The 11,290-nt window shown below is 38.1% G+C and overlaps 1 protein-coding gene across 1 annotated transcript in view; it reads left to right on the top strand.

Moving 5' to 3' along the window:
- The window catches only part of DDX4 (DEAD-box helicase 4), a 32,564-nt gene extending 29,780 nt beyond the window's left edge, over positions 1-2,784 (top strand). Inside the window, exons 15-17 of the mRNA XM_009272554.1 lie at positions 82-352; positions 533-619; positions 2,704-2,784. Coding sequence (XP_009270829.1) covers positions 82-352; positions 533-619; positions 2,704-2,784 — 439 coding nt within the window. The remainder of the gene's footprint in view (positions 1-81; positions 353-532; positions 620-2,703) is intronic.
- Positions 2,785-11,290: the final 8,506 nt, after the last annotated feature.

The following is an 11,290-nucleotide window of genomic DNA, read 5'->3' as shown; positions in this document are numbered from 1 at the left end:
CCCCCCCCCCCCCCCCCCCCCCCCTTAAATAATACTGCCGATTTTTTGAGACACCCATTCTAACTATTGATGTCTTTGTAGAGATAGAGAACAGAGAGAGAGAGAAGTAGCTCTGCAGGATTTTCGTTCTGGGAAATGTCCAGTTCTCGTGGCAACTTCAGTGGCAGCAAGAGGTCTGGATATTGAAAACGTTCAACATGTTATTAATTTTGATCTTCCTTCCACCATTGAAGACTATGTACACCGAATTGGACGAACTGGTCGTTGTGGAAATGTAGGCAAAGCAGTTTGCTTCTTTGATAACAGTACAGATGGCCATCTTGCACGATCTCTAGTTAAAGTGCTTTCAGATGTAAGTTTCAAATCTTGGTGCTTAACTTTTTCTGTTGTTTAGATTTCACTTTAATATACTGAGCAACTATTATTTCTTTGGTACAGTTACGGAACTCTTAATATGACTTAATATTAATATTAACTCTTATATACGGTTAAAGCAGTCAAAGTCTCTAAATTCACTTTTCTAATTATGTAGGCCCAGCAGGAAGTTCCTGTTTGGTTGGAAGAACTTGCTTTTGGTTTTCAAGGAGAAAGAATCTTTACATCAGTTAATACCCAAAAGGTAAGTCTGGGAATGAACTGGAAGTCTTGGCTTCTGGGACTTTTTCTCAGTATAAAAGTGTGTTTAGCAGTATATATCCAGAGTAATGCCACTGAAACTGTTCCAATGGTAACTGTCCCTTATTTTAGTTGTGCATCATCAAAATGCCCGGTATTTCTGAAACTAATTTTGAACAACTTGCTTGACTTGGACTTTTACAGTGTGGCCTTACTAGCTGCATTAGTCTTCATCTCTAGTGTCAAAAATTACTCTGTGGAAGAAAAGGTTTGTGCAAACATACACAAAGGCTGTAGTACCAGAAGTTTCTCTACTGCACATGTGGGGTAGGAGCAAATAGTTGCTAGTTATACAGTCACTGCTTGTTATGAATCGCTCAGTCAAGTAACTCATTTGACTAAAAACTTAAGCTAATTATAGTTAGATAAATGCCCCAATCTGATCCATGTCAAAATTATTCTTAATGTCTGTGATAAGGAGGAGCCTTCTGGTCTCTTAGTGTTGCTGGTGCCAGATGTTAAAATACAGCTTGAGTAAATGAGACAGCCTAGGTGGCATAGCTCTGAAATCACTCTGCAGTCATTAGTTCAGGATTTAAATTCTATGCCTACTCCTACTTTGAATGACTTTTTTTTTTCAACTGATGTTTGATACTTCTTGCTTTTATCTACTTGGATTTTAATGCCTGCATCAAAAGGCTTTTCTTGATCTCTTGCTTCCATAAGAGCTTTATCACATCTCAGTTGCATTCCAAATATTAATACTCTCTTAGAGACCACAAGAGAAATAATTGCTCTCACTGCTTACACAAGGTCTGAAGCTTGAGTTCAAGCTCAGACCTTCCTTTCATTAATTATCTTTTTCTATACCATAATTATTGAAAGTAATGGGTGTTTTGGGTGTATTTACCTGCCTGACTAGTTCCCTCATTAGATCTGATTCTTTTTTATTTGGGTCTTCATGGGACCTCAGTTACACACTTAAACTTTTTCTTCCTTCACACGCTTGCAGCCTCAGTGGATCTTTCTTCTTTCAAGGACACTTTTTTAATTTTTATAGATTGCTTTCAAAGGTGGATCTCATCAACCTTTGAGTCTAGATTGCTTCCAAATACACATCTCCAACCTTTGTGGAGTGTCTTCCAGCATTTCATGAAATCTGTCATTTCTAGGTCCAAGTCTGTCTTTCACGTCGTCCGAGTTACCAAATCTGACTGTGGCTCTTTGTCTGCGTACTTGTGAATAGAAGAGTTTCAGGGGAAACCTGTCTGTTTGCCTTGGGAGTACTGCCCTCTTAATCACATATATGCAGTGCACCAACTCTTGAGTTGGAGATCATCAGGTTCTAATTCCTTTCTTATGAGACCTTCTGATGTCAGTGATTCTGACAGAAACTGCGCATTTGTAATCAGCCCTCTTTTTTTCTTTGAAATTAACTATTAAAGCTGTTTTTTGCTGTTTTACTGTTACTGAAAGAGAGGGTTGTATCATCTAGTGTTCAATAAAGATCCTGATGCCCTTTCTTCTGATGAAGAAAGGTAACATCTTATTTGTGTTTTTACAATATTCACTTTCTCTTTCAAAGGGAATGCATGAAAGGGCAATTTGATAATCAAATGATGAGTTTGAAAGAGGAATCTGTTTGAGGCTCTATTTGATTATTTTGGGACAATCTTACGGATGATTTGACTTCATCCTTTTTCCAAAGGAAAAGGATTTTGCTGGGAAAGTAATGCAGACAGTCATTCTTAAATAAGAAATGGAGAAGGAAGTTTTTCCCAAAAGTTGTGTGAACTGATTTGTGTTGGGTAAGAGAAGAAGTTGGGATTTGAACTTTGGGAAGGATTATTCCCACACCTGATAAAATCTGAGGTTGATTAAAGTGCATTAATTTCACACTGGGGTCTAAAAATGTTATGTATAGAAGTTTAATGGTGAAGGAACTTCTGTATTTATTTTAAAAATACGATGTTCAAATTACATTGAGATACATGCATGCAGAAAGCTAAAATTGTTTTGTAGTCACTTTTACTGTTAAATGATTGAAAGTGTTAATGATTCTAAACTACTACCTGTTCTGTTTCCTAGAATTATGGAGCCAGAGCCAACATGAACCCAGGAGGAATGAAGATGTCATATTCTGCAAGTGCATTTGAGTCATGGGATTAAAACTACTTTAGTACCAAACTTAATGTTCCTTACAATTGAGCTTATGGGACACTTAATGTTTAAAAGAGTAGCTTGTATCATATGCTACAGCTTTCAGCAATGTAATGTACTCTGTTATGATGAACCCAGTGATGATTATCACTTAATGTAGGAAGTAAAAAGCAATTTTTTAGGAAATGCTTCAGGTATTAAGTGTTAAAACTTTCAGTAAGTGTTTGATGCTTGGTAGCTAGTATGCTGCTGTAAAAAGATGGGGGTTTTGCAAGTGGAAAATAGTAGATCCCTTGAACTTACTACTTCGTTATCAAAATTTTGCATGGGAAGATAGTCTTTTAAAGACCTAGTTTGGGAAAGAGCTTTATGTAAAGGGCTCATCTAAACTTAATGTTCGTTCCTTTTTGTAACAGGTCAGTTATAAAATTTGAATCTAGCGATGAGAGGACTTGATCTTAAGGATCTGTTAAACATCTTGTAAACAGTTACTTAATAAAAGCTTGAGGAGTGCATATTGATGGTTGCTTCTACATTAGATATACAAAAACAGCATATGTCATTGCAGTTTCAAACTGGTATTATTTTGACATGCATGGAACATGTGCATCTCCACATGGAACTAAAGGTCAGTGGCTACATCCGCAACTTAGTTGAAATACATGTTTTTACAGAGCCGTCTTCAGAGAAGGATGGAGCCCTGTGTTGCTTCTAGTATAATGTTTTTGCCTTTGACAGACTTTTTTGTTATCTCTTGTGGAAAAATTTGCTTTAGGACAAGCTTGGTGGCTCATGTCCAAGACAGTTTCCCAGACTTGTAGAAGCTATAGAGGGTAAGCAACCATTAACAGGTCAAGGAGACTTCCTTAAAGTTGCTTTTTCTTTGAAATTTTTTTTTATTTACCAGTGCAGTATGCTACAAAGATGCATATCCTTGTGTCCCACAGGAAAATGGCAAAGTAATTGTAATCATAATTCGTAATGTCTTGCACAGCTGAACAAGCTTACAAGCTTCTCATGTTCTCTGGTACTTAGCACATAATGCTGAGCACTATTTCTTGTACAGTCTTCCTACTTAATACAGGGAAATAATACTTCTAAGCTCTGCTTACAAGACTGAAGGTTTAATGCCCAAGTTTGTGAGAATCAGAACTGATTTGGGCAGTACTATGGAATCTGTTATTGTGGAAAAGCAGGCTGTCATTTTTATTTTTAGTATGAATATCTTTTCAAAAGTATTTATTTACTTAAATATCTAATTACAAAAATACTGTTATTTTTGTAAACTGTAGTGTTACTGCTACATAATGTACAAAAAAGCAAAATAAGTCTTAATTGTGTACTTGGAAGGGAGCTGAAGGGATGGTATACCTAAATTGCAACTCATAAGCAGTGGATGTACTTAAACTTGAAGTCTGTAATTCAGAGTACAATACCCTGGGCAGCATGACTCCTTTTCCTGACACGTCTCCTTGAGATTTTTGCATCCATTCTGAATTTCAGGTAAGAAATTGGGGGTGCTTTTGGTTGCTGGCTGCAACAAATGCAAGTGAACTGTAATTTTTGGAGGAAGCTGTACAGCTGATGAAGTCTTCCATTTCTGTGAAAAGAAACCAAAGGAAATACAGTCATGGGCCACTTGTAATCTAGAATAAACCTATGAAGGGAATGTGGCTTAGCCTACTTTGAAGGACTGCTTAGATCACTGGGGTTTTTTTGCCTTGCCTCCCATCTTATGCCTTTTGAGTTGGGGGAGCGGGGGGTGGCGGCGGCAGTTACAGTTGAGTTCTGTAACTGTCTGAAGAGCTGTTCTGGCCCTGTTGTTCTTAATCACTTGCACTGAAAGCTAGATAAGAAAAAAATGGTGCTGTTCTAGCTTAGAGCATCTATTACTGTAGTGCTCTGTCACATTTTGCTGCTGGGAATTCTAAGTGCTCAGATTGCTCAACATCTTCCTTTAGAAGCACAGCATGAAAAACTGAACATGGTGGAATTTAATCTTTAGAGGAGTAGAATGTACAACTTGTCATACCTGACTAAAGGCCATAAGATGTGGTGGGTGGAAGTTAAAGCTGCAGCAATCTCTGGCTTGCATTTTACTTGTAGCTTGGAAAGTAATGATTAGAGTAGCTTTTTAGTACCTATTACAGTTTATCAAATATAACATCTCAAATTACTTGTTTGCATACAGGATGTTTATTGGAACACATGGGCTTTCCTTAAATATTTTGGGAAAAGAGTATTCATCTTTGTGTAATTTGGGATGGGTTGGAAAAGTGTTGATAATCAGTCTGGTTTTCTGAATAAACCTTTAGTTAAAGGTAAAACTGAAAAGTGAATATGTGTGCACACTTGCAGTATCTTTGCAACACGTTTGCTGACTTACTGTTGTATTACTCTGTTCTTCATAGATACTTTCGCATCTTGTCTTTCCATGCAGGGACTTGGTTGATTTATTTCCTCATGCTTCTAGGTAAAAAGAGATAACACAGAACTTCTACTTGAACTTGCCTGCATGCAGTCCTGAAGCATAGTATCTCTTTGTTCTGAAAGATAGTGGCATTATGCACTGAACTACATTCTTTTTTCCGCTTCAGCTAGATGTAAATGTGCCATGGGGTATCGAATTTATCAAAGATATTAACCAAAATACTTTATTTAAGACAAAAAAAGCAATAACCAGCTGGCTTTACCAATGTAATAATTGGTAGTGCATTAAATACTGCATGAATAAATCTGGAACCTGTGGTCTCTCTGGAACATTTGGTGGCACAATGTTTGCAAACATTTGTTGCTTGAAGTTCCCTTTTACAACAGTCCATAAATAAACTTAAAACACACACTTGTTCAACACACACCATATTACTCTGGGCAAGAAAGACGTTTTTGCATTTCCTTTACATGGAAATGTTTATTTCTTACCTGCGCATTCTACAACCTCAGTCTGTTTTTCTGCATGTTCAGAACTGCCCCTTTCCTAAGGTAATAAAACCAGCCATTTCTTTCATTTAAATAGTTTCTGAAGGTGGTAGGAGTTGTCACAAGCAAATGTCTTAATATTGCTAATTTTTTTCCTGCTACATCATTTAAAAAAAAACAAACAACCAAACCCAACAAAACAACCAACCAACAAAGCCTGTCCCTAGAATGGTAATGAAATAATTTTAAGAGGAAAATAAGTCAGATTCACTACTTTTTATGAGAGGGTGAGAAACTGAAGAACCAAGTCTGATGTCAGATAATTTTGTGTCATCAGTAGTATAGAATGCCCATTGGAAAGGGAGTGAGGGAGAATTAGGATTAAGGAAAATGGAAAACTTCAAGAATAATATTTGCAGAAAACTACAGTTTCTTCTTGAATATTCAGTTTTGTTTTAAGCCTCTTGTGACTCTTCAAATACATGTTTAATCTTCAGGAAAACATTTTGATCTTATTCTCAGCTGGAGGAAAACACTGACAAACAAGGGAAGCTGGGCTGGGGAATGAACTGCACTGTCAGCTGCCTCTCTGTTACTTTTATTCCTGCACTCAAGTAATTTCATATTTATATGGAGAACATGTTGAAAGTCTTACTGGGAAATACTGTGTTAATACCTTCTTCACTCAAAAGAGTCCCATTGTCCTCCAGGTGGCAGTCAGGATAAGCGTTCTTAAAAGGTTTCACTGAACTGATTGAAACCTGAGAACAATGTATCTGTAATTCCTTTTAGATGCCTCTACTGCCTACAGTTGTGCTAACCTCAGGTCCTTGAATGCTTTTTCCTACCTTTACCTCCATGTTTATATAAAAGATGCTGTTTGTAAAGGAGCAGAGTTCAAGATTAAGCTGGGGGTTCTTGTCAAGCTAGTGTTGCAAAATGCCATCAAGCCTTCTTTCCTTCAACAATACTTTTAATGCTGCTTTTTCTTATTTCTGTCACATTGCAATAGTAACACACTTAATGCAGAGCCTGAACTTTTTTCCTCGTGAGTTGAGTTTCTCATTGGAGTCTAAGAGGACTGCAGTCATGAGGGTGAAAAGGAAGGAAAGTCTGTAGAGGTGACTTGTGACAACTGTGTTTTGGCTGTGGATCCTGATCAGAACAGCAGTTCTAGGAGTGGCAGAGAGTAAGTGAAGTCAAGGGTTTCTTTGTATAGCTGAAAAATGCAGGAGAAATAACAGAGAGAACCTTGCACAAGTGCTAGCTTTGATAAACAGACTTTTTCTGAAACAAACTCTGCCTCCATAACTAGCATAAATACCAGTCCCTGTAGACATTCTTTTTTAAAGCATTTGGAGCTGCTAGACAGTTGGTAGTGGGGAGGTTGGATATTCTGTGAACCGGTCTGTGAACTCCTGGAATGGAAATGTGCTGGGACAAATGTCTGCTCTGATCCTGTAAACCCAATAAGGATGATGTGTATGGCTGGCTTTTTGTTACTGGTCAGTCTGTGATCATTGGTGTGATTATGCAGTTTTCTGAACACATGGCAGAATTCATCTAGCACTTGGTTTTTCATTGCTTGTTTCTGGGATGCCTGAAATGATTCTTAAAATTGTTTGATACATTTGAATATATATAAAAAAGGAAATAACAGTACAAAACGACCCTACACACCATGATAATCCTAGTGCATCCTATTGCATTGCTACAGTAGGAACACGAGTTGTTTTTAATATCCTTTATTTTCTGGGACTCGCATCAAATGATAAAAATGTATGGTTTTGGGTTCCATCTCTTGGATTTTCACCCCAGCCATGTTTGAGTCCTGTACTGATAAGTCTTGATTTTTTTTTTCTCTTCACAGTTACCTAGGCTGTACTGTGATACAACACTAGGGTATGAACCTCATTGGTGTACAGCTGTGGTTGCAGACAGTACTGTCCTTGTATTACATGAATGTTCTGTCACTACCCTGTAATTAAACTACATTCCCCCGAGTACTTGGTAATCTGGATACAGATTTACAAACAGACATGGTATCTTAAAAGTAAATGGGCACAATCTCTTTGGAAATACTGATCATGACTCAAAATACTCTGAGGCAACTAAGTTCTGACAGATAGAAGTTACTGGTGTATTAGTATAGAGGGAAGGCTAAGAAATTGCACAAAGTACACATACTATTCATGAGTAAAAATTAAAGGGAAATGAAAAACGCTTTAAGTTCCAGGCTTATAGCAGTTGCGCAAGATGACCTCCAGAGTTCCCTTCCAACCCCAACCATTCTGTGATTCAATTCTGTGAGAACAAATCAAACCACCAGACAAAAACTCAAAGTTGAGAAGAAGCTGGGAGTTCTGGCACATCACAGGATGACTGTGAACTGCCAGTTTTAAGCAGCTAGGAAAAAAACATCCTAGGATGCATCAGGATCAGGAGGAGGTGAGGGAGCACTTGCTTCTGAGGCTAGCAGGGAATAAATACCATGCTGGGGGGGACCAGCAGATGCATTCAAGAACAGGGCTGCCATCCAGAGCAACCTGGGCAGACTGGAGGAACAAGTCTTCTGCGCTGCAGCTTGGACAAATGCTGAGCTCTAATAGCATTTAAAATGATAACCTTAAAGAGTCTGAGTGCCTTTCTTACTAGGATCATAATGGACCAGTACCTCCTGGTGCAGAACACTGTCCTTGGTAGCTTTCCAGACCAGACAGGATAAAGTCCTGAGCAACGTGTTCCAGTCTTCTCGCTGATGCTTTGAGCAAGAGGTTGGACTGGGCACCTCCTATGAATCCTACTATTTCAGGCAGCAATAGGAGTGAAGAAGGCTGGGGAGAGTGTCTTCTGAATTCAGGGTGTGATTGTAGTCATCAGTCTTCAAGGTGAATTGAAATAGTAGTGCATCCAGCAAATGATTTCTAGGGTAGTCAGAGAAACAGAGCAGACAACAGTAGTCCAGAGAAATGTAGTTGGGAATTTTTTTCCAAGTTAAAGGGAGACTTGATTTTTATGGGATATCCATAAAAATATTGACAGCAAGTGTTCTGCTTTTGATGCTAATGGGATGCCCGTTTGAGTACAAATGATGTCCAATTCTTGTCACTAAAAGAAAATATAAGTTAGTGGTTTACAGCCTTTGATCTGCAGCTACTCATGGGCTATGGACTAGTTCTAAGGGATCTGCAGGCAGTACCTGAGAAAAGCAGGCATTTTGACAGTATGTTTGAATTTGCTGATTAAGGGCTGCATCTCCACTCAAAAATTAAGGGTGTAGGAATTGAAGTAAACAAGGGTTCAGACCAACAGAAAGATACCATAGTATGTCTTCAAAACTATTTCATGCCAGATTGATTTAAGTCCTTCACAATGTTTTGGCAGGTAGGAAACCAAACTATAGTGAAGGCTTTATAAATAGCCTGTTCTGAAAATGTGTTTTTAATTGTTGGTAATATTTGTTGGAATTTGCGTTCTCCTGCAAATTATCTTAAAAAATACCAGAGAATGGACCTGTCTTTCCTTATTAATCTCTGTCAGGGCAGGGAGTAGAAAGCAAGCTCGCTGCACGTTGTCAGTGTGTCAGCTGGCTTTATACAAAATCTACATTCCTCTTTGATTTAAGACAAACTGTAAACCTTTAATGCTAGGTCGTAATAAGTGTGTTTTTTTTCCTGTGTTACGTAGTTCAGTAATTTGAACATGCTGTTTAGCAGTTCCAGGGAGTTCCCTGGTGACACAAGAGGGGGGATATCGTGACATCTGTCACAACTTTGTTCTCAGTAACACCATTTATGGATGGGTCTTGGTCAGATGTGGATGTCTGTACATGGTCCTGTACATTAGGAATTGTCGGAGATGAACATATTGTTTAGTTCTGTCATTGCAGATTTTACTGTCTGTGACTATTATTTTGTGTGTTTAGTTTCAGTCTTTGGCAATGACATTTCTTATAAACCCTCTGTTATTTGAGATTTTTATGGCATGATTGTTTCCATCTCTTAATTGCAATAGCCCATAAGTAACAGTAGAAGAAATCATGCCTATGGAACGTGGACCAAGGATGTGGGAGTCCTACATTTAAGCGCATTGTCTTCAAATTTATCTGATCTGTGTATTTTTTCTAATTAACTTAAGGAAAATACTGGAATCAAGTGGGACAGTAATTCTAGGCTATAATTCATTAGTGCTTGAAATACAAATATTAAATGTTTTTCATTTTATGCTGTTTATTTTCTTCAAAGTAACTGTACAGTACAGTCTTTGGCACCTCTGAGTGTAATGAGCTTGGCTTCTATTTCTTTTTATTAAGCAGAAGTGAAAATACTATGGTGAGGAAGGATACTTAAAGGAAGTACTTTGTGTTCAAGACTAGGGAGTCAGGTCTTTGTTCAGAGTTGGCTGGACAAATCATTTGGGAGCCAAACACTACTGAAAATATCTGTCTCCCTCTTTATGTTTCTAAATAGTTGTAGAAATTTGACTCATCTGTCAGAGTCTGATTTCCATATATGAATGAAGAATAATATTTTCTTTGGAACTCATCATAAATGTGCCTGTTGCCTGCTGGTATTGTCTGGGAAAACTATGGACAGTGGTTGTAGTTAACTGATTTTCATGTACTAGCTTGTCATCACTACTGCAGTGTAATACTATCAAGCAGGATTTCCTCCTTTTTTAACAGTCAGCTAAAATAGGTTTCAATATCTAATCCTTACTAAATAGCTCTGAACTTTAAAGAATGCTATGTTTCTCTCTTCCTCCACTCTTCAAAGTGAAATATGGGCATAGTCACATGAGATGGGATGGTTGCTTACAAAGTTGTTTTTGTTTTTCCTCTGGGAAGATAAATGAGGTTTGAACTGAAAGAAGTTGACTCAGTTTTGGCCTTCTGCTGCACTTCCCTTTTACCACGAGTAGCAGCGAGGTAAAAACAGGCAGGTGACTTACCAATAATTCTTTGTCTTGATAAACTCAAGAAATCCAATCAATCAACTCTTCCCCTCCACTCCCCCCGCTTCAAAATGCTGTTTTTCTCCCTTTAAGACCATTATCATATACCAGTTAAAACTGTGAAGCTACCCGTGCAGCTCTATTCCATGGGTTTCTCAGTCTAAACATGCCAGTCATATAATAAACTAAATTATATTAAAGACATGCTTTTCCTTAGGAGATTCTGTATTTTAAGGTCATATGCACCATACTCATATGTACAAAGTAAAAGGTATCATTGTTCACTGGAATGAACAAATTGCTGAGCATGCACTATAAGCTTTTTTGTAGCTGTTGGTCTGTTCAGACTTTAGAGATCACTTCGAGAACTGAACACACTTGCTTTATTCACATCTGCTGTCTAGATCAGTGAATATGTAACCCACCCTGACTGAACCACTTTTCTTTGGGAATTTTTCTTGTGCACAGAGACTGCAAGTACAATATATGTTTAATATCTTTATCGATGATCTGGATGAGGGGATTGAGTGCACCCTCGGTAAGTTTGCAGACGACACCAAGTTGGGCGGGAGTGTTGATCTGCTCGAGGGTAGGAAGGCTCTGCAGAGGGACCTGGACAGGCTGGATCGATGGGCCCAGGCCA

This window comes from Aptenodytes forsteri, unplaced genomic scaffold (genome assembly GCF_000699145.1).
Source record: "Aptenodytes forsteri isolate BGI_AS27 unplaced genomic scaffold, ASM69914v1 Scaffold92, whole genome shotgun sequence".
NCBI classification, from domain to species: Eukaryota; Metazoa; Chordata; class Aves; order Sphenisciformes; family Spheniscidae; genus Aptenodytes; species Aptenodytes forsteri.
This window is presented reverse-complemented; position numbering and strand designations above follow the sequence as displayed.